The sequence below is a fragment of the Scardinius erythrophthalmus genome (assembly GCF_964197995.2).
Source record: "Scardinius erythrophthalmus genome assembly, chromosome: 5".
NCBI classification, from domain to species: Eukaryota; Metazoa; Chordata; class Actinopteri; order Cypriniformes; family Leuciscidae; genus Scardinius; species Scardinius erythrophthalmus.
The window spans coordinates 24,861,602-24,884,522 of NC_138225.1; the positions used below are offsets into that span (position 1 = coordinate 24,861,602).

The following is a 22,921-nucleotide window of genomic DNA, read 5'->3' on the forward strand; positions in this document are numbered from 1 at the left end:
TCCCAGGGGAAGCTGCTTTCACTCAGGGCAGCTTACATCACTGGGAGCCAAACCAGGAAGCAGACATCCTGTCTAGGCAGGGTCTAAGGCCAGGGGAATGGAGGCTTCACCCCAATGTGGTGGAGCAGATACGGAGGATGTTCGGCAGGCAGAAGTGGACTGGTTTGCATCTCATTTGCATTTCCCCCGATCGCTCTGCTCCCAGGTGTTCTGGAAAAAGTTCGCAGGGACAAGGTCTTTTTTTTTTAAATAGCCCCACTGTGGCCGGGCAGAGTATGGTTCTCGGATCTCGTGTCTTTCCTTGACGGCTCCCCTTGGGAGATTCCAGTCAGGAGGGACCCCAGGCAAGGGGCTTAATACTTCATCCCCATGCAGATCTGTGGAAGCTGTGGGCTTGGCCTCTGAGGGGGCCCAGCTCATATACTCCGGCTTCTCGACTGAGGTTGTTGAGACCATTCTTTACCCGAGAGCTCCCTCCACAAGGAAACTGTGTTCACTTCTTGGTGCAGTGGTTATCAGCTGGACCCAGTTAACTGCCCTGTTGGTACAGTGCTGGAGTTCCTGCAAGAGCGATTCACTGCAGGGTTATCCCACCCACCTTAAAGGTTTATGCGGTGGCTATAGCTGCTTACCACATTCCTTTGGGTGTAATGTCTTTAGGGAGAGACCTGTTGGTAAAACGTTTCCTCTGTGGCACATTAAGGCTGAGGCCTGCAGTATGCACTTGGGTTCTGGCTTGGAATCTGGCCGTGGTGCTCCAAGGCCTGTCCATGGCTCCCTTAGAGCCTATTGAAGAGGAACCAGGCAAGTTCCTAACTCTTAAAGCGTTGTTCCTCCATGTTATTATCTCTCTTAAAAGAATAGGAGATTTGCAAGCCCTGTCGGTTACCCCTTTGCGTTTGGAATTTGCTCCTGGCATGGTGAAGGCATTTCTTCACCCTAGACCGAGTTATATTCCTAAGGTCCCCACTAATGTGGCTAGATCAATTGTGCTGCAGGCCTTCTATCCTCCTCCCTTCCAGGATCCAGACCAGAAGAAAGTATTCTGCTTTGTCCAGTTCGGGCATTAGATGCTTTTGTCCGCAGAGCTGCCCAGTGGTGTAAATCTGAACAACTGTCCGTCGAACAGTATCTATTTTTTCTGTTCACCATGCTGCTACACCATTTGAAAACCACTGTTCTAGACTATATTCAACAATTCTAATGAATTGTGGCATAATCTCCTGAACTGATACTTGATAATTACAGTAGAAAATATTTTCATTAACTAATTTTAAACACCAAAACCACAAAATGTAACTGGGTCTCAAATTTTGTGCTCGATCCTGTTATTGTATGATTTTCTCCCATTACAAAATATATACAGTATATATATACATATATGTGTGATAATTGTTTGAATTTTTTAGAATTGTACATTTTTTAATTTTTTGGGGTTATACTAGAAAATACTGATCACAAAAATCTGTCTTTTAAACTGTTATAGGGTCACAAAAATTTCAAACCTCATAGAAAATTAATAGAAAATGAAACAGCCTATACAATATTTAGTTTTACCTTAAGGATAAGTACCTCCTTTCACTGACCATTGTTAAAAAAGAAAAAAGTAAAAAAAAATTGTTTAGTCCCCATTTTATACCATTTGTAGTTTATTTATAATTAATATTACACGGTGAAATGCAAGATGCAACAAGTAAACACAAAACTGGTGTATTTCAATGAAAACATTTGTTTGCAAGTTCAGGTGAAAGTATTTATTTCTATTTCTGCAGTTCCAGTGGAGGGGCTGAAGAGTCAGAAGTATTTTGATGAGCTGCGTCTGACATATATAAACGAGCTTGATCGTTTAATCAACTATGGCAGGAAGACCAACTGTGCCATGCGCTTCCAACAGCTGACCCGACTGATGGACTCACTGCAACCAGTAAGTAACACGCATACACGCAATCACATACACATAGATAAAAACACACACAAACACATACAGAGACACCATACATAACATTCATTAGTGTGTTAGAATGAATGAATAGAATGAGGCATTTACAGTATATAGCGCTTTCATATGTACTACGGTACACCCAAAGCGCTTTACAATCATATCAGGGGATCTCTCCTCAGCCACCACCAGTGTGCAGCATCCACTTGGATGATGTGACGGCAGCCACAGTACAACGGCGCCAGTGCGGTCACCACACACCAGCTATAGGTGGGGAGGAGAGAGAGTGATAGAGCCAATTCAATGTAAGGAGATTATTAGGAGGCCATGATTGGTAAGGGCCAATGGGTGGAATGTGGCCAGGACACCGGGGTTACACCCCTACTCTTTACGAGAAATGTCATGGGATTTTTAACGACCACAGAGAGTCAGGACCTCGGTTTTACGTCTCATCCGAAGGACGGTGCTCTTTGACAGTATAGTGTCCCTGTCACTATACTGGGGCATCACCCCCGGCTGGCCTCACTAACACCTCCATACGCACCATATGCACTTTACGAGCACAAATTTGTGCATACGCATGCTTAGTGAATGAGACCCATTGTTTCTAGCGCAAACACACCATTCTATGTAAATTAGGCTCATTATTGATTAGGGGTGGGAATCTTTTGGTTCCTCACAATTCGATTCAAATCGATTCTTGAGGTCACGATTCAATTAAAATTCGATTCTCGAATTTGAATCAAATTTCGATTTGATATGTGCATAGATTTGATTGTAGTTTACTGTTTTGTGTTACTTTTCTTATTTTACTGCAGTAGACAGTTTAATGTGTCTAGAAGAAAAATAATCCTACTGAATTAAATGTGAACCTTGAAATTTATTTAGTTTTTCTTCCCATTTTAGTCAACTCAATACAACAAATGCCCTTTAAGCTGACTGCAATTATTACACACAGTCTTCTGTAATAAAGCAAGGCAGGCAATTTTATTTTATTTTTGATATTAAAAATAGTAACAAAGAAGCAAATTACAAACAATAGGACAAATACAATAGAAAAATATACAAATAAATAAACTTTAAGTTTTTCAGGCACAGTAGCGCAGGTTTATTTAACATGTAGAAATACTACCGAAATTGAATAATCAAATGTAAAAATAAAACACTGTATGAATTAAATATAAATTGATTCATATTAAAGATAAAAAAAATCCTACTGTCCAGAGTCAACACAATGTGCATTTTGACATAATTGTGTGTGTAGCTGTGAAAGAGAACTGATTTCGAGATAACTGTATACTGTATGAAATAACTGTAAGTAACTTTAATTAGTACTGTGAAATTAAAGTGTGTAACACTTCAGAAAAAAGATTTTTGAAATTTGTGAATCGATGCAAATAGGCAGGAGATAGAATCGCGATTCAAGAGCCAGTTAGGGTGAATGCTGGACAAGCTCGCTGTATAGTATGTCCGAACGTAGTAGTCTGCTGCATTGTCCAAAACAGAACAGAATCGAGCAGAGATGAGTTTATTAATTTTTTGGCCATGTGTGTGCGCTGCTAACGGATTCACATTATTCCTTCAGTAATTCTGGTTCTAAAGCAACACAGGTAACAATAACAGTTCTATTGTCAGGCACAATACATTCTTGCTGAGTTCTTCCTGTAATATTTATATATTGCCATTTTGCTTATTCCTGTCTCTCCTTTCCCCTCCTTCTCTCTCTCTCTTTCTCTCCCTCACCCAGATTGTTCAGAAGTTGCACCAGTTCACCTTTGACCTCTTTGTCCAAGCCCGGTCCCTGCCCACAAAGGTCAGCTTTCCCGAAATGATTGCAGAAATAATCTCGGTCCAGGTGCCAAAGATCCTCGCCGGCCTGTCTAAACCAATCCTGTTTCACAAATGACATAACTGCGCCCCTGAACCACCGATCCATACCAACCCCACCCAGGCCACATGAGCCAGTCTGTTCGGCCTGATCCAGTATGATCCAGCCTTAACCAGTCTGCGATTCTTTTAATCTGGACTCGAATCGAGCGATGAGACTGAATAATACAGATTTTTTGATTTCTTACCTCCCTGCATCCCTCCCTCCCTTTCTATATCAGTCTTGTCTCCCTCGCTTTGAAAAATGGCCCTGAAAAGTAGAGGGACCATTACATCATTACAGTTGTCTATCTTCTCCTCAGAGATCATTTGAGCTCATTTTCTCAAACTGACGGCCCGGTTTTGTTCTTTCTTTCGACCAGCAGTTATCCTTCAAGAGTTACAGCGTGTTGCCCAGTGGATATGTTGGAAAAAATATCACTGAAGTTTCACCTGAGCCCTTAATAAAAAAAAAGACATTACATAGATCCCTATCAGAGAGCGACCTGCCTTGACTCTCTATGCATCGTGGGATAAAAAGGTTTCATTTATTGTCTGTGAATTGATAGATCAGGACAAATCAAAGCTACATGCATCGAGAAATACATCCGAACGTGGCGAAAACCAAGACAAATCTCTTCGCTTATGACTTTTTCCTCTTGTTAGTTAGAACAGCACACTGCTAAATACAGTGCTTTAGTATTAAAACATTATGGAATTCAGTACAGCAGAGTTTCCACCCTGCTTTATTAGTTTACTGATTGTAAAACAAGGGCTTCATTCATTTCTAATGATTCAGATTCTGTGACTTTTTCGTTCAATTTAAAATTTGTTACAGTTGGGTTTGAAAATTGCCACTGACAGCACGATGAAAAACATCTCAGTCATCGTCAGTTGCCTCCTCTAGACAGCAGACTTTTGTTAAGACGAGGCTCAGTAGCCTTTTTTACAACCTGGATATTTAAGTTCAGGTTTTAGGGTATAATGTTGACAGTTTGTATATAGAACAAAAATACAACAAAGCTTGGGTCAGTATAGAAGATCTTCAAAAGTATATACATATAAATCTATGCATGGTGTCTTCATATCCATCATGAAAAAACAACAAACAAATAATTGCATGCTAAAGCCCTAGATATAAAAAAAAAAAAATAAATTAAACTGCATTTCCAGTAAGCTAAATGGATATTGTTAGGAAACAGGACTGTTTTCCCATAAGGCTCTTATGAAGTCTCTCTCTCTCTTTCTTTCTCTCTCTCTCTCTTCACTGTCCTTAATGGAAGAATTGGCAAGGTAATCTTCTTGTATATATATATGTAAAAGTTAAGCGTGGTTCTTTTCAACCTTTCTATGTGCTAATGTATGGATGTAGTCAATAGTTTAACAGTTTCCTCTCTTTCCTTTATAGTAAGAGCCACTGAGGGATTTGTATTTCTCCACGCTAGCAATAAGTAATCACATGCTTAACACGCTCTTTTAACAAGCACATTTAGAATACAAAAACAAGCTTCAAATGATACACAGCTTTAAAAAAAAAAAAGAGCTATGTGTATGTGACAACACTGGACAGTACTGTTATTTTATCTGGAACTCGTACCAAACATCAACTGCCGCAAATCAACGGCAAGAGGTGCTAAAGCTTTCCTATTTATTCACGAGGGTGTTAAATGAGACAAAAGACAAAAAAAAAAAAAGAAACACAAACAAGGGATATGTATTTTTACTCCGCTTTCGCTTCAATTAAAGCATTCTCTATTTATCTGTCAGAAAGTAACATCTTTACTCGTATTTTCTAGATGTCTTTTTCCTCTGCACGCTCCTTGTTTCTAAATGATTGAATAATGCCTGCAGCGTTATGTATGTAGATTACTCTTTAAAGAGCCCAGAAATCGCGATGCTGTGTTGTCTTTGTCAGACCTGGGGTGACCTGGGGTGTGCTTTCAGCAGAGCAGGGAGTTTTCCGCCGAGTTAAAACGACGAGATGTGGTTTAGCTGCTCGAGCTCTTGTCGCTGCAGAGCATGTTGACGCTTTAAATGTGCCAGGCAGAGAATAGGCTGTCAGAGACAGCTCTTCTGCGCTGACAGCACAGAGCGCCGAGCAATTACACGCAGGTGTTTACCCATTTAGACGGCCCAAAAGCACTCATTAGAATTTGCAGAACTCCAAACTGCACTTTTACCCTGCCAAAAAAGAGCTCATGACTTCCACCACAAACACGCAGCACTTTAGGACGGAGCCGGAGCCGAAGCCAAAGTCTGATCACAAAAGTCGTTCATTAGATGGCTGAACTTTGGAGGCGGACACTTGCATGTCAAGACAGATATAGCTCATTCAGACTCGACTTTGTGAGAGACGCTCTCTGTCTTACAAATGTTTACAATGGAACGTTTCTAATGTCATTTAGCGACACTCAGATGTAACACCCCGCATTGTGTGAACCAACTTGTGCTTGGATGGTCCATATGCTGATTTTTGACTTTCTTAAGACATCTCTCAAGAGCTATAATGTAGAACTTTGTGTGTGTTGGATTTACTGTTACTGTGTGCGGTGTGACAGCCAATAGCAAAAGCATATGTTTATATGCACTCTTGTAAATCTGTCAGTTATTGAATTTGGCCTGTGTTAATGACAAAAGGTTTGCTTGAATCCTACCAATGTTTCCTCTCTCACGTGAACAACAGAACCAAGAGTCATAATAACAGTCTGCATGTCACCAGGATGCTTCCTGTGGTTATAAATTGGCCTGTCAGTACACAAGGGAGGAAAAATGCTATATAATGATTTCTCAATGATAGAATATAATTTTCTAATGTGTATTACTGCGAAGTTTCTTGAAATGAAGAGCTACGTTAAACTGAAACAAGAGCACCACACTGGTTTACAGAAACTAAATGTGCTAATAAAACCATGAAATAGCTGTATCTATTTATGTCCTGTTTCAGCTTTGTAAACAATATAAGAACTCCCATATGTGTAACAATGACTTTTTTTAACTCTTCGCTGGCTGATACAAGCAATTACACAACTAATCATTAGCGAATGCTTTTTTCTCTTGTGTGAATAATTCCTGTCTTTTCCTGGTGGTATGGGATATTTTTTTGCATTTCCATATGCAGACTGAGGAACTGGGTAGTTCGGCTTTATATGACTAGAATAGGAAATTCTGGCTTCTTAAACAATGTTTGTTACTTAAATCTTTGTAACTTTATAGTCTTTTTTACAGCCGTTGTGTGTATGTGTGAGTGGGTGTGAGTCTGTGCATGCACGCTTTTTGCAGGTAATTTAGTACTGTTATGTAGTGTTGTATTGACAGTTGTTAACTGATGATTTCCTTTTTCAGTTTGCAAACTGATTTCCACTCGTATGGAAAATCGCTTATCAGACACGCTCTGATTACTGTTGTGCAGAACCTGTGTAAATCGGGTTTGTTTGTGTTTTACCTCTTTCAATTCAATAAAAACATTTGAAACTCTTGAAAGTCCTTCTTTGCTACTTTTTTTGTGAAACACACCCTGGGTCAGATGGACATAAACAATATTATTCAAAAGCAAGTGGGCACGAGAGACATTTTTGTGGTGGGAGCTTGTCTACCCTCTTAAGGAGGGTAGCTGTGACTGGTGCACAGCTGTTTTAATTTAACTGGATTCCAAAGGTCTGTTCTCCTTCCGATCATTTATTGATTACTATCATGAGGTCATTTCATTTTTATAGATTTATTTCTACTCTGGATTGACTCACGTACAGCTTACTTTCATAAGAATAAAAGTTTATCTCTTTTTTTAATAAAGTATCATTTTCTTGCAGCAGTACATTTAAATGAAAAAACAAACAGGGTTTAGTGACTGTTACGAAGAATTAGAGAGAGCTTGACGAACAGCAAGAAAATGTTTACAAAAACTACATAAAATGTCAACTGGAAATTTGGAGCTTTATAATAATAATAATAATAATAATAATACATAGGAATGCACCAAACCCACCTAAAGTGACCTTTAAAGTGATTTCAACCTTGTTGCAACTGAAGTACCAAAAACATACTGACATATACATTTACATTTCCACATTTACAATTGTGTGAAAGTGAGAATGAGACTTAAAATCTTTAGATTTCACACAGAAGATTCCCACTGACCAAAAGAAACTGATAAATGTTCATCTTTCGGTCAAAGTTTGAGACTTGAAAGTGAGGTTAAGCTGAATACCGAGACTAATCTCTATACCATTAAGGTTGACTGATCATAAAAAAAAAAAAAAAGGGCTCGAAAGGGAGAGAAAAACATATTAAAGCATCCTTTGCTCTGTGAACTAGTCAAAGTAACTAAAGTTCCTCAATCCCTTTTGGTTTGCTGTAGGAACACCACAAGAATTTCATAACGGATAAAAGGAGAAGCCGTTTTCAATTACAGTAACTACTCTGCTTGTCAGAAACATTTAAAACCAGCACTGCAGGTGATTCATCCCTTTCCAGTTACTTATTACTGAGTAATAACTGTTGATTAATAGAGGCATGTTCAGCTTCTAAGTAATTAAATACTGATTAGTGTTGATTCGGAATAGGTACTAGGTACCTTCTACCACTCATAAAGTGAAGTCTGTAGTGTGTCTGTAGAGTGAGACTGTAAATCCGTAAGTCTTATCGGTTTCAATAAAGTAGGTCAGAGAGAAGGAGAGATGTTGAGAGACACAGTGAGCAAGAGAACAGGAGGGAGTTCTCCCTATTGTGAGCAGGAAGGTCAAAATGTTTAAAAAAAGAAAAAAAATATTCATTGCTTTCATTTTGTTCTCTGATCCGAGCAAGAATCAAAGACTTCATTTTACAACAAAGTAAGCAAGTGCAAGAAATTGGCGGCGAAGCACAAAAAAATAGTACCCTGCCCAATTCACTCACACACAAACTGGGGTCAAGGGGCGTTCCTTCATGCTCTGTCAGTAACATTAATAATTTATGTATTAAAATCACATCCAGACTCCAGGCCTGTGCCGTACATGGACACATACAGTCTCTTGACCGCTGACGTGCGTTAATTGGTCCACAAGACATCTATCCACAAGTTGTATCAGTGACTGGAAGGAAGTTCCTATTTAGTGTTCTGCAAAGATAAACAAGTGACAGAAATGAGCACAAAAACTATAGGTTACTTTAATAATAAAAATAAGACAGTAGAACATGCCGTACCTCATCTCTAGAAGCTGCAGTTGAGGCATTCGGAGAGGAGCTGCAGGACAAAAAACAGTACGTTATTATAAATTTTATTATTTTCAGTAACTTCAATGGATAGTTCACCCAAAAAAAGAGAAAATTCAGTCATTATTTACTCACTCATGTTGCTCCAAACCCGTTAGCTGTTTTTTTGGGGGGTTTTTTTGGAAATTGACCAAATTTAAATGATTTCTTACTCTTTTTTCCCTACAATGGCAGTACAAAGGGATGAGGCTGTCAAGATCCAAAAAAGTCCTGAAACAACCATCAAAGTTTTCCAGAGTTCTCAAGTCAATATGGTGCAGTTTTGACATCATAAAGTTTGGTCACGAGACAAGCTTGATCAAATGACAAATAATGTTCATGATGTCTATCCATATTTCAAATCACCAACAAAATCTGACCCATAAATGTTGTTTATTATGCTCAAATAGCATTAAAAAACTTAAATTTGAGGCTGGACCAGCCTATGAGCTAATGAGTCCTAAGTGTGTGTCTCAGGACACTGACTGTTTCTAGTCAAGTCAAGTCAAGTCACCTTTATTTACATAGCACTTTATACAATACAGATAGTTTCAAAGCAGCTTTACAGTGAATACAGGAAAATGATTCACTGATGCAAAAAGAGTTCATTTCAGCTGTATAGCAGCTCTAAAAGAAAATAGTGTCATTGTTCAGCTGAAGGTAGTTCAGTGCGGATTCAGTTCTGTCATAAAGATCATCAATTGTTCATATAGCTCATCTATAAAGCAGTTCTGCAAAAAAAAAAAAATCTGGTCATCGTCCAGCTCAGTTGAGTTCTCATCCAATAGTGTCAGTGCAGTCAAATCAATAACATTGTTGAATATTAAGTGTCCCCAACTAAGCAAGCCAGAAGTGACAGTGGCGAGGAACCCAAACTCCATCAGGTGACAGAATGAGCTTCTAGTGATGCGATGACTTTACCAGTTGACGATTGGCTCTTTATTTAGAAGGCGGGGGTTGTATCTTTAAGGCTCTGACATATTGCACGTTGCACTTTATCCAAATCATATTAATATGAGTGCACCATCTTGGTATCTAAAGTGTTTGTTGAGACATATATGCCACTTAATTGGTCATTTTTGGAACTTGACAGCCTATGATCCCTGTGAACTGTCATAGCATGGAAGATACAGAATCCTTCTTTCAGAAATCTCCTTTTGTATTTTAATGAAATTCACAGCATACAAGATTGGAATGGCATGAGGGTGAATAAATGGAGACAAATTTTTCATTTTTGGCTGAATTACTCCTTTAAAATGTCATTGTCTCTTGCACCATCATCAGTAGGCTACATTAGATTTTATGCACATGAAATATGGGCACCTGCGTAGCGAGGGCTGTGCACAGGCTTGTGAAATGAACGGGGTGTGGTGTTTCATTACAGACGTTCATTTTAGTTCACTTTGATGCTTTGCATTTGGTCAAACCTTTTCTCTTAGTATCCTCTGAGAGTTCCCTTTGGAATCTGTTCTAGCATTGTGAAAGTCCTTGAACTTAAACTACACAAGTGTGTGTGCTGGCTTGGAGCGCAGCCATGAGCAGTGAAAAGAATCCTCCTAATCTCAAAAAGCCAGCCAAACTTGCCAAACTGCTCATTTCATACTTCATAATTCAAAAAACAAAAGGAAATCCCGCACACTATCAATACTTGCAAAAAGTATCAAAAAATATTTATTAGCAACGTTTCGTTCTCATGACCTTCATCAGGCATATACTTCATACATACTTCATAATTTAGTAAAAGATCAGCCCATACTGATTTTAGATTACAAACACCCACATATTTTCCACACAAAACCTGATATCTGAGCAGTAGGTCACTTCCGACTGCAAAACTACTAAGTAACTTCTCTGCACTTTCCTGTGGTGTCTAAGAAAGTCTTAGACACAGTAGCCTTATTTGAATCCTGTGCTTAAAGGGATAGTTCATCCAAAAATGGAACATAAACTGAGAAATGTGAAGAATGTCATTCTTTTTCATGCAATAGAAATGACTGAAGACGGGAGCTTTCAAGCCTCTAAAACCACAAAAGCACCGTATAAAAGTGCCATTAAACTGGTCCAATTTATGACCAGGGGCTGTTAAGCTCCAAAAGTTTAAAAAAAAATGCACGTAAAAAAAATGGTCCATACGGTTCATGCACCATATTTCAAATTAAGTATTATTACTGATTATCTCCAGCAAGCTGGAACACTGAGTCATTGAATTGAACTTGAGTCACAGAACTGGAATCAGTCTAGTTTGTCAATAAACCATTTACATAAATGATTCATTTAAATGTATGCCTTTGGCAGATGCTTTTATCCAAGATGACGGAGAATGATTAAAAAGCTGGGGTATCAAATCCAAGACCTTGCTGTTGCAAAGATCATGCTCTATTGTTTAAGCTACTGGAATACTCAGCTGGATCAGATCACTGATTCGGGGAAAAGATGCAACTCAAAAGAATGATTTGTTCATGAACCAGACATTGGTTAGAGGAGAGCTAGAATAGACTTTTCCTCACACAAAACTTTTGTATGACAAAGAAGACATGGAATACACAGTAGCGCATGAGTCATGTGGACCAATTTTATGGTGCTTTTTTTTTTTGCTCTTATTATTGTAATTGCATGGAAAACTGAGCAAAACGTTCTTCAAAATTTATCATGTTAAGGTCAACAGAAGAATGAAAGACCTTGAAAACAACATAAGTGACGGATTTTTTATTCTCGGATGAACTATTCCTTCAAGCCAGAGAGTTCAAATCAGGCTACTATGTCTGTAGGTGCAAATGTGAGTGTGTGTGTTTTATGAGCGTGTGCATGTTACACTTTTTCCGGCAGCTGCTGAAAACAATGAAAGGCTCACACACACACACTCGTGAGCCAGCACATGCACACGCATGCATGCCCTCACATTAACGCACACGTACCTCCCCATCTGCCTGGAAGCATTCTCAAAAAATCGGGTTTTGGAGGCGACACTATGAAAGGGAGAAAGAAGAATACATCACTGTTGATGAACGGAGATCATTCTAAATCATTAAGACAAGTTTCAATAGAACTATTTTGTCCATATATTTCACATTTTGTTCATATTATTGTTTGCATGCTGTGAAGAATATACCAAACATGCTTGAACAAATTAGTCTCCTCTGAGGCTGAAGTTGGAATCTTGAATGCCAGATATAAAAAAATCTGGTCATGTTTAGTTCTGAGTCACTCTTTGTACTTAATCTCACAAACATGTACTGCCATTCGTATTGAATCTTGGTGTGTGCGTTCATGTATATTTGCATTTGTTACGAAAATATAGCACACCTGAAAGATAGAACACACAAACACACACACATACAGCATTCATCTGTGCAGGTTTATTTCTTAGTCATGTTTTTATTTTATTTTGTCAAGTCTATTTACAATTTTTGTTGACAATGTTTTGATAACAAAAATGAACACCAAAATTTTACAAAATTGTTAACACTATTTGAAAAATTGATTTCTAAACATTTATTTATTTCTATACTGTGTATCAAACAAATAAACAAAATACCACGTGAAAATCTGAGCTCTTAGTATGAATATACTAGAGTACTAACAACGTCTCGGTTACATATGGTAACCCTCGTTCCCTGAGGGAGGGAACGGAGACGTACGTCGTGACCGACTGATAGGAATCTCGCTAGAAAGGCCAATCTACTTTGAATGAAACTAAAACGAGCCAATACACATTGGCATGCAATCATTTGCATCAGCTGTTCAGCCTCTCAGCGCGGGTATATAACGAACAGCAGGTGCGATTGCATTTCAGTTTTTTGCAGAGGAGCCAAGCCTGATAAGCTGACCGCCCCAGCGGGCAGCAGATGTGGCGACGGGACGTACATCCCCACTGCTCGGGCCCTCTTCGGACCCAGAGATGGAAGAACCTTTATTTGACGATGCGGAAGCCACAATCTTCGAAGGAGTCATGTGGTAAGATACATATGGACTAGCCCGAAGGTTGTACTGCATATGAATATTGGGTGACTTAGCCCAAGGGAAAGAAACAGGCTTCGATTAGGAGCAGCCTTGGAGAATACACATATGGGATCCCCGTAGGGTCACACATATGGGACCCAGTCTAAACCTGGTTCTCAAGGATTCAACGGATAAAGGCCTAGCACCGGACACTCTGCCATGTCCGGGCCGAGGTTGTTGGAGGACTCACTCTGGTGGCCACTGTGGTTTTCCACTCTGGAGAATATGGAACACAGTAGGGTGCAGCAAGCCAACAGAGCCGGGCCTCTCAGTGCTTCAACCCATTTAGGGTGAGAACACAGGAGGAGACTGGCTCTACACGTAGGCTATAGTATCTAGCGAACGTGTTAGGTGTCGCCCAGCCCGCAGCTCTACAGATATCTGTTAGCGAGGAGCCACGTGCCAGTGCCCAGGAGGATGCAACGTCTCTCGTGGAGTGAGCATGCAACCTGAGCGGAAAAGGCACGCCTTGAGCTTGATAAGTCAAGGCGATGACATCCACTATCTAGTGGGCCATCCTCTGCTTGGAGACAGCCTTTCCCTTCTGCTGGCCTCCATAACAGACAATGAGCTGGTCTGAGGTCCTGACGCTTTGAGTTCTGTCCATGAACATATGCAGAGCGTGAACGGGACAGAGCAAAGCCAGGGCTGGGTCTGCCTCCTCCGGGGGCAGCACTTGCAGGTTCACTACCTGGTTTCTGAAAGGAGTGGTAGGAAACTTGGGCACATAGCCAGGCCGGGGTCTCAATACAACATGGTTGTCACCCAGCCCGAACTCTAGGCACGATTCGTCGACCGAAAATGCTTGGAGTGAATGGCCCAAAACTTGGGGGGACGCCGGGCGAACTGAATCGCATAGCCGAGCCTGATGGTCTGAATGAGCCAGCGAGACGGACTAGGGAGCGCTAACCAGGCTCGCAGAGACCGTACAAGCGAGAACGTAGGCGTACCCGGAGTGGGGCAGTGAGGTGGAACACAGGGACTTGGCTCGGGAGGCTCTCTCTGGGAGGCAGCCCGTAGCGGAGTCTGACTGTGCTGTGCAACACATACCTGGTTCCACGGGGCAGAAGGTGCAGGAGGCTTGGATGCGTTCTCGGACTGCACACTGCTGCCTACTGGCGATAGAAGAGGTGGATGAGAGTGGTGAGAATTCTCTCCCCCCACTGCTCTTCGGGCCCTCTTCGGACCCAGAGATGGAAGAACCTTTATTTGAGCTTTTATTGAAAATTTGGGTACCGCTGGTTTTGAGGCCAGCTGCGGAAAAAGAACAAAAGGAAAACAAGGATTTTCCACCCGGCCCTCTTCCGGGGGAGGGAGCGGTGTGGTCACCTTCCCCCGAAGAGCAGTCCCATCCATCTCCAGGTCGCCCGTCCAATAGCCGCTTGCTCTTGGCTTTACCACCCTTCTTGGCGGGGGCCTGGACGGTCGGGGAGGCGGCCTGCGACTGGCTCCATGGCACCGTTTAGGTGGAGGCTACTGTTGCGGTGCGGGAGCGAGGGCAGACACAGGAGGCCAACCCCGGCGACGAGCAGAAAGAGGGGCCGCAGGCGGTGGGGTGGAGGCACCGCCGCGGCAGGATGTGTTTGATGGCCTCAGTCTGCTTTTGTACAGCCGAGAAGTTCTGCGTCGCCAAAGAGGCCGGTCTGGGACACGGGGGAGCTAAGGAACCGGAGCTTGTCGGTCTCCCTCATGTCGACCAGACACAGCCAGAGATGGCGTTCCTGGACCACAAGTGTGGACATCGCACGACCCACTGACCGCGCAGTGACCTTTGTCGCACAAAGCGCGAGGTCCGTTGCGGCACGAAGTTCCTGGAGAACTTGTGGGTTGTGACCACCCTCGTGCAGTTCCTTCAGTGCCTTGGCCTGATGGACCAGCAGCAACGCCATGGCGTGCACAGCAGAGGCGGCTTCCCCACAGGCCTTGTAACCGGCAAGGCTTACAAGGCCTGTGGGGAAGCCGCCTCTAATGTTAGAACCAACGAGTACTTACAGGCTCGGGAAGGGAGACAAGGTTCTCCGCGCAAAGTGGAGTTAGGGCACAGTTGCATAGCAACGGCCCGCTCCACTGGCAGGATACGCGTGTATCCCTAAGTCACCCCATCAAGGGTGGTGAGGGAGGAGGAGCCACCGGAACGGTTTCTGGCAGTAAAAGGTGCCGTCCACGTCCCCGTGAGCTCCCTGTGCACTTCCGGGAAGAAAGGCACTGGGGTGGGTTGCTGAGAACCAGCGCGCGCCACCTCGAGATATCAATCATCCAGTCTCGAGGGCTCGGGACACGGTGGAGGGTTCCACACGAGCCCGATCCTGTTGGCGGCCCAGGAAAGCATGGCCATCATCTGCGGGTCCGTCTCAGGCACCACTGACACAGCCAAAGGAGGCAGCGCCGCCGAGTTGTCATCCGCGGAAAAGTCTGACCCACCCTCCGATGCAGCGATCGACATCTGTTCGTCGTGGAGAGCACCAAAGGAAGCGACTGGTACACACCTCGAGGGTGGTCCAGAGCGTTCCGATGGTGGCTCTGCTGGCTGCGGAGCGTGAGAGGGATGAGGGTCCCTAGGGGGTTGGTTCCCCGACGCGTTGGTTGCGTGTCTCTCTCACTGGTCTTACCAACCGTGAAAACGGCTTTTTGTTTGCTCAAAGACAAAAACTAAAAATAGAGCAGGGGAGAGAGAGAGAGAGAAGAGAGAGAGAAAAAAGACTGCTCGCTCTGCTGTGTCGTCACGCCCGCACCTCTGGAGAAATCCAAAAAAGAAGCTTGCTCGAAATAGTCTTCACAACTTTAAAGAGAGCATCGAAGTGCTTGCCTCTGAAGCAAAAAACTTATATGCAATCGCATTTGCAAACCTGCTGCTCGTTATATACCCACGCTGCAAGGCTGAACAGCTGATGCAGATGATTGCATGCCAATGTGTATTGGCTCGTTTTAGTTTCACTCGAAGTAGATTGGCCTCTCTAGCGAGATTTGTATCAGTCGGTCACGACGTACGTTGAAGTGACCGACCGATAAGGGAACACTTTAGATGTTATTGTGTTATGAAATGCATTCTTTATTCTTCAGTGTTGTAAGAAACTGCATTACGCATAGTGTTGTTACAGCAACAAATACTGTATTTACAGTCTCAGTTAAACATTCTGTCCAGCACATTCAAGTTCATCAGTTCACAGATAATATCACTTTATTATCTGTGCAGGTGATAGTTATATGTGACCCTGGACCACAAAACACATGGGTACATTTTTATACATCATTTGAAAATTGAGATTTATACATCATTTGAAAGCTGAATAAATTATCTTTCCATTGATGTATGGTTTGTTAGGACAGGACAATATTTGGCCGAGATACAGCTATTTGTAAATCTGGAATCTGAGCGTGCAAAAAAATCAAAACATTGAGAAAATCGCCTTTAAAGTTGTCCATTTATGTTTGTGATTGTGCTGCATTCACTCACAAAAATAAATGTTTAATATATTTGCGGTAGGAAATGTACAAAATATCTTCATGGAACATGATCTTTACTTAATATCCTAATGATTTTTGGCATAAAAGAAAAATCTATCTATTTGACCCATACCATGTATTTTTGGCTATTGCCACAAATATACCTGTGCTACTTGTGACTGGTTTTATGATCCAGGGTCACATACTATATATGCATTTTGATTAATTTGCTTGATTAATTTGCTAGAAAAGCGCTTCATTTTAGTGACCCTCAGCTCAGTTCTCAATATACTGATTACATTTTTCTTCTTATAAAAATTGTTAGTGCATTATTGACTTCTTGCATTGTTTTTTTTTTCTTGCCATATTTTCCATCAACTATATTAAAATCGTTTAATTTTCCCAGTAATTCCGCTGATGTAAAACTGCTGTGCTTATAACTGTGAGGATCTCCATTAGTCTTATTGTTCCAACTAATTATTACTGCATTAACTAATTACTGCACCGTAACTCAAACAACTTTAGCTATTTTTAGATTTTAATTAAAACATTATTTGTTTAATTCATGTTTAGTTCTTAAAGGTTAACAACAAAAAAGAACTCATTCTGCAGTCTGCCACAAGAATGATAGAGCTAGTATGCTTGAGAGTATGTGTGTTTTCAGGAGAAATTTAACTGAGGCATTTCTGAAATAAGACACGAGACCATTTGACACAGTGGCCAAAACACCCATGTTACCTTAGACCCAGAGTTAGTCTAAAATACTGCTCCCTGCTCCTGCTCATAGAATGGTAATTATGAGGATCTAACAAGCAGAAACTTATATTTGATCAAGATTAGCAGTCTTATCCAGATCAAATCTGCTGTATATGGTATATTTACAATGGCTTGCAAAAGGATTCAGACGCTTTACTAAATCCCTGCAGATCCTGCACTAAAATTGAGCTCTCTAGGATATTTATATTTCTTAGCACTGAAACTCAACATAATTTGAATGCGACTGTCAGAAAATAAATATAATATTTCTGTTTTTACCAGAATTTATCGTTGAAAAAACCCTGAAATGTGTTGTTTGAAAAGTTAACACAGATGGAAAGTGATTTTGTAAATGAGGACACAAATGTCGTCGCATTGACCTTTACCTGTGAATCATTAAAATGACTGAAGCATTTTCTAGATAAAATCCCCACAGTTAAGGGATCATTATTCTAGCTGTGAATCTTAAGGACTGCTGTGATAATTACGAGTTAAGAGCGTTCTTGAGTCCAAGTAAAAGTAACCAAATGCATACAATTTGGAAAAACATATACAACTATATCCAAGTGTTTTGGAATCAAGCCACTCAAACACCTAGAAAAGATCATCCCTGTACAAAATCAGATATCTGCTCTCTATCTTCCGCAGAAAGGCCAACAATCACTTTGCAGGATCAACAGTGTTCAGTCAGATGAAACACATACCAGCCAACCAGTCCAGCAAAACACTGGCCTATATAAGGAGGTATTCATAAAAATGAATTTTAATAAAAAAAACATGCGAAAGCACGTCAGGGGGCCGTTTGCATAAACGGTTAAGACTAGTCTTACAACAGTCATTATATTTTTTTCTTTAAGACTGTTCATAACTGTTTTACATCAGTTCTATAAAAACATAGATTGGTCTAATTATGATACTAGAAAGTAAGACTGATTGACACTTAACATAAGTCCTTTGTTTGTGCAACCAGCCCCATGAGTTTGCCAAAACACATAATGGTGGTCCAGCTGCAATGTGGAAACGATCCAATCTTGGTCAGCCTAAAACAATCCGGATGACACAAATCTATTTCAGCCCACACCATAAAAACACAATCCAATGCTGATGAAAGATACAGGGCTTCTCTTCATCGGTAGGAACTGGACATATTCATAAAAACAGAAGGATGGATGGTACAAAATACAGAGCTACAACATTAATTGCGATAGAATCAAACTTGCAATACAGAATAGTCTGATTATTAAAGGCTAAAATTGAACTTAATATATAAAATAATAATTAAGAAATGTAGAGAGTTTACAGCATTTCGACAGAGTGAAAAACTATTGCAATCTGCACAGAAAGTTATCCTCTAAACTTCCAGGCTTGAAATATAACTATTTCATCATTTCTGAGCACTTTATTTTACAGTCCTGTTCCCCGTGTACATCCTATGCACTTATTGTAGTAATAACTAGGTACTAACCCCTGAACCTAACCCTAAACCTTAACCCATGTAGTTACCTTATATTACCCAGTACACTGCAAGCACACCATAATTTCAATATTCAATATGATAACAATAAATCAGTATTATGTTACAATGAGATAATATTTAAGTTGGTTTATATACTAAAAATAACTGTATGAATAAAAAGTGGACGGAGACCCTCTCACATAGTCCAACTTAAGTTCAGGTATAATGTAAATGCCAAGAGAACTGGGTTCTTTTTCACTCAGTTCACGTTTGGCTTAACTGAAGGAAGTTTGAGTTACTTTTTCTGTTAGCAGGAAAGCTTCGGCAAAACAGGACTTAGTTTGAAGACAAAGACTTCCTAGTTTGTAGTTTTTGCACACCCGTTTCAACCTGAGAGCTGCCGTATCTATGTACTTTTATGCCTTTTTCTACAGATGTTAAATGTTTGTTGTATTTCACATCATTATTACAATATTTGGCTATATAAATAGCGCATGATTTTTTTTTATATTAATTAAAAAAAATAGCTAAAGATTACATTAAAAGTGTTAATAAATTATGTATTATTTATGCAAAAAATAGAGGAAATAAACATGCAATTAAATATCCAATACTGACCTAAAAATATGATAACTGATAACTGTTTGGTACCATTATACTGTATAGCAGGGGTTTTCAAACTTTTTGTGTGTGTGGACCACTATTTGTAATCAAGAATTTTCGCGGACCACCTCATAATACACATAATAAAATATGTCTACACAGAGTCCTACCTGAATTAATCTGCACCTCTAAATAGGCTTACTAGCTCTAAAACTATCATTGGTCATCACATCAGTACAACAGGCTTGTTAAAAGAAAGTTTACTGCACACAACGGCTGCCACATATTTAATTTATTTATTTACTCAAGCGCCCGAGGGCATAATCAGGTTCATTTGAACAACAGGCTTATTTCCATAGCAATGGAGTATGAAATCTATACAGTAATAAGAACACTGGAATATAGTCAACATTTCAAAACCTTTGGTGATTTTAGGGGATTATTAATCTTCAGAATTTTACAACTCCTCAAAAAGTACCTAGGCTTGAGTTTGTCCACTTAAGAGCACATCCGCAAAACATTTCAGAAACGCGAGATCAAGAAACTAACTGGAAATTAAAATAATAACAGGCCTTATTCATTCCATTTATAAACATTTCGTTTCATATAAACTGCCTATGCCTAACTGTGCGTTCACACCGGACGCGAGCGCGTCAAATTCAAAAAGGGATCATATGTCAAAATCGCGCCTGCCCCGTCTAGTGATACGCTTGACCACTTTGTATCAATTCCCGCGTCAAAACAAAAGTTTGAAGCGAAATTTCGTCCGGTGTGAACGCACCATTAAAGGATATGCGTGTGATGTGATAATGAGATAATATTTGCCTCTGCCCTTTTCCAGTGTTGCCAGATTGGAACGGTGATTTCCAGCCCAAAAGCTCACCAAAACCCGCCCACTACAAGAAAAAACCGCCCAAAATTTTACTGCCAAAATAATATGATATAATTTCATTACCATGTCATTCAAGGTTGATAAGCACAATTTGTATCTCCTTAAAACAAATAACAATGATAAAAAAAAATAAAAAAAAAAATAAAAAAATCCAGGAAAACAGATCAAAACGGCAATAATTAAGGAGAATTAGCCAATATGACTAAAATGTCCAGATGGACACTGTCAAAACGGCAATCAAGAAATGAACCGATGACTTTAACCCTCGGAAGTACACATTGCAGAACATAACGCAGAATTTAGCAGTCAAAACTGATTCATCGTTGATTCAAACCTTTTTCAGCAGGTGTCAGGGGCGAGTATAGTGCAGTCTGGACGGTGTAAAGTTGCCGATGTCTGGTACGGTTAGGCTAGTGTGCACATGACCATGGACATAACTGTGCTCTCCTCTCAGAGTTATAGTTACCATCGATATATCCCACCACGTGTACATTTTTAGATTTGCTCACTATCTCACTCTTTACTGTGTACATACAACTTAGTAGAGGCATTAGCCATCACTTGAATATACAGCTACAACTTATCGCGCTCAATCGCATCTGCCTGCTGATCGCTGATTGGCTAAAAGTGCGTGCTCGTCGGTGATGTCAACACCAATGCCAGCTGACTCTGCATGGGCGTGTGTGTACAGTAATGTCATGATGACTGATTTTATGGACTACATGCACACTTTATTTTAGTTTTTTAACCAATTAGACTTTAAAATGTAGATGTTTGAAAACCGCCGAACTGATACCAAACCAGCCCAAATTTTGTCCACCCGCCCAAACCCTTTTTAACCCGCCCAATCTGGCAACACTGCCCTTTTCTCTTCAGAGAACCTGTTGCTATCCACCGAACCAATGTTGTGGTTCTAACGGCACAAACTTGAATGTCACGGCCGAACACCACTAGGCTTTTTTAGTAATCACACAATAACTTGACAATTTAATTAAAATGTTACATCAATATAGGCCTACATATTCTTTTTACTTTTTTTATGTGAATTTCCTGGTAAAATGAAGGTAAAAAAAATATTATTTTATATTTCATTTTGCCTTTCCACGGACCACCTGCAGTACCCTCACGGACCACTAGTGGTCCGCGGACCACAGTTTGGGAATCGCTGCTGTATAGCATGCATCCCTAAAATTGTGCGGCCCTACTGCAGGAGAAACCTGTTTTAGTCTGCCTAAAAGCCAACGTTTGGGAGAAAGTTCGATTTCACTTTATTTTGGTGGTCCCTTTAACACATTCTGTTAACTATAAGTAATGTTGCCCCTATATGTCTACTAACTCTCATTAGAGTGTTAGTAGAGTTTTATTAGACTGGTAGGTTTAGGGTTAGAATAAGTTGACATGTAGTTACTTATAGTCTGTTGGAGGAGCATCACAATAAAGAGTTAGCACATATTAAGCAGACAATACTAATACTCTAATGACAGATAGTTGACATGCAGTTGTAAAGTTACTTATAGTCAACATAATGTTCAAAAGTGACCATCAAAATAAAGTGTTACCGAAAGTTCATCCTTCAGAAGGTCAGTGATTCCAGACACAAGGCTAAATGAACATTGCAGTGGCGCAAGAACACAAACATATCTCATAATGCCACAATCAAAGTTCTGAACTCAATCCAACTGAGAACCTGTGCTGCTACTTGAACATTGCCGTGGACAGTGTTGACCAAATAACCGGAACAATCTGGAGCAAATCTGCCTGGATGAATGTGCCAAGATCACACCTGAGCAGAGAGCAAAGTTGATTTATACTTCACCCAAAAAATACTTAATATAGGCATTGCTGCAAGGGTTTCACTCACTGTGCTATGCAATGCATTTCAGCTTTCTGTTAATGTTTATTAAAAAAAAAGAACAAAAAATCTGAATCTGAATAAATCAGCAGTAACATTACAGTGAAGTAAGGTTTGTGGTGAATTGATGTGTACTTACTATGATGCTGGAGTGTCTTCGTTTAGAGTTTTATTGAGGAGACGGGAGGGTGGATCTGGTGGTCGAGTGGGTGGCCGGCAGATGGAACTCTTCTCTGAGAAAGATCGTCCTTTCAGCCCCTGAGCATCTCCTGTTACACACACACACACACACACACACACACACACACACACACACACACACACCTGTTACAACCATTTTAATGGACTGACTCATTGGAGCATGATTATTGTAAGTATGTGTTCTGCTTACTGTAGATCACAAGAGATTGCCATCCTGCTTCATGTACTATGTTCATTATTCATACGTCATGCCACACTGTGTTATTACATTACATCATTACATCTGATATCATTTCCAAGTGTTTTATAAAACATTCCCTGTTTTATGGGGGTTTTTTTTACGTTAGTTCAAATGACTGATTTGGCAGACAAAAGATTTAAAAAAATTTGAAACAGGGAAGCAGTTTTGTAAATATATATATTCATAAGAAATAAAAATATAAGATTATGCCAAATGAATAAACTTTTGAATTAATACGTTGTTTTTTTTTTTTTTTATGATATCATGACAGTTGTATCACACTGACATTTTTTACTTTAGGGCCCCTCAAAAATATCAGAATGAATTTTAATATAGTAATGTTAATTTAATATAGATTGTGAAGACGTGTATTCAAGTCAATGTATATATGAATTGCATTTCTTATTTTTGATAGGATCATCCTTAAACTCAGAGTTTGGCCTTCA

At 40.2% G+C, this 22,921-nt stretch overlaps 2 protein-coding genes across 5 annotated transcripts in view; one reads left to right on the forward strand and one right to left on the reverse strand.

The window, feature by feature from the left end:
* The window catches only part of ar (androgen receptor), a 107,742-nt gene extending 100,454 nt beyond the window's left edge, over window positions 1–7,288 (forward strand). The window contains exons 7-8 of one of the 2 annotated variants that reach the window (XM_081366723.1): window positions 1,773–1,924; window positions 3,687–7,288. In XM_081366723.1, coding sequence (XP_081222849.1) covers window positions 1,773–1,924; window positions 3,687–3,845 — 311 coding nt within the window. In that variant the 3' untranslated portion in view covers window positions 3,846–7,288. The remainder of the gene's footprint in view (window positions 1–1,772; window positions 1,925–3,686) is intronic. The other variant, XM_081366722.1, reaches the window with a different exon arrangement.
* A 271-nt stretch (window positions 7,289–7,559) lies between these two features.
* The window catches only part of ophn1 (oligophrenin 1), a 45,262-nt gene continuing 29,900 nt past the window's right edge, over window positions 7,560–22,921 (reverse strand). Inside the window, exons 21-24 of one of the 3 annotated variants that reach the window (XM_081366724.1) lie at window positions 22,173–22,302; window positions 11,947–11,997; window positions 8,984–9,023; window positions 7,560–8,897 (exon numbers count right to left, since the gene is read on the reverse strand). In XM_081366724.1, coding sequence (XP_081222850.1) covers window positions 8,886–8,897; window positions 8,984–9,023; window positions 11,947–11,997; window positions 22,173–22,302 — 233 coding nt within the window. In that variant the 3' untranslated portion in view covers window positions 7,560–8,885. Of the gene's footprint in view, window positions 8,898–8,983; window positions 9,024–11,946; window positions 11,998–19,567; window positions 21,965–22,172; window positions 22,303–22,921 lie in introns of those variants that run through there. The other 2 variants (XM_081366725.1, XM_081366726.1) reach the window with 2 other exon arrangements.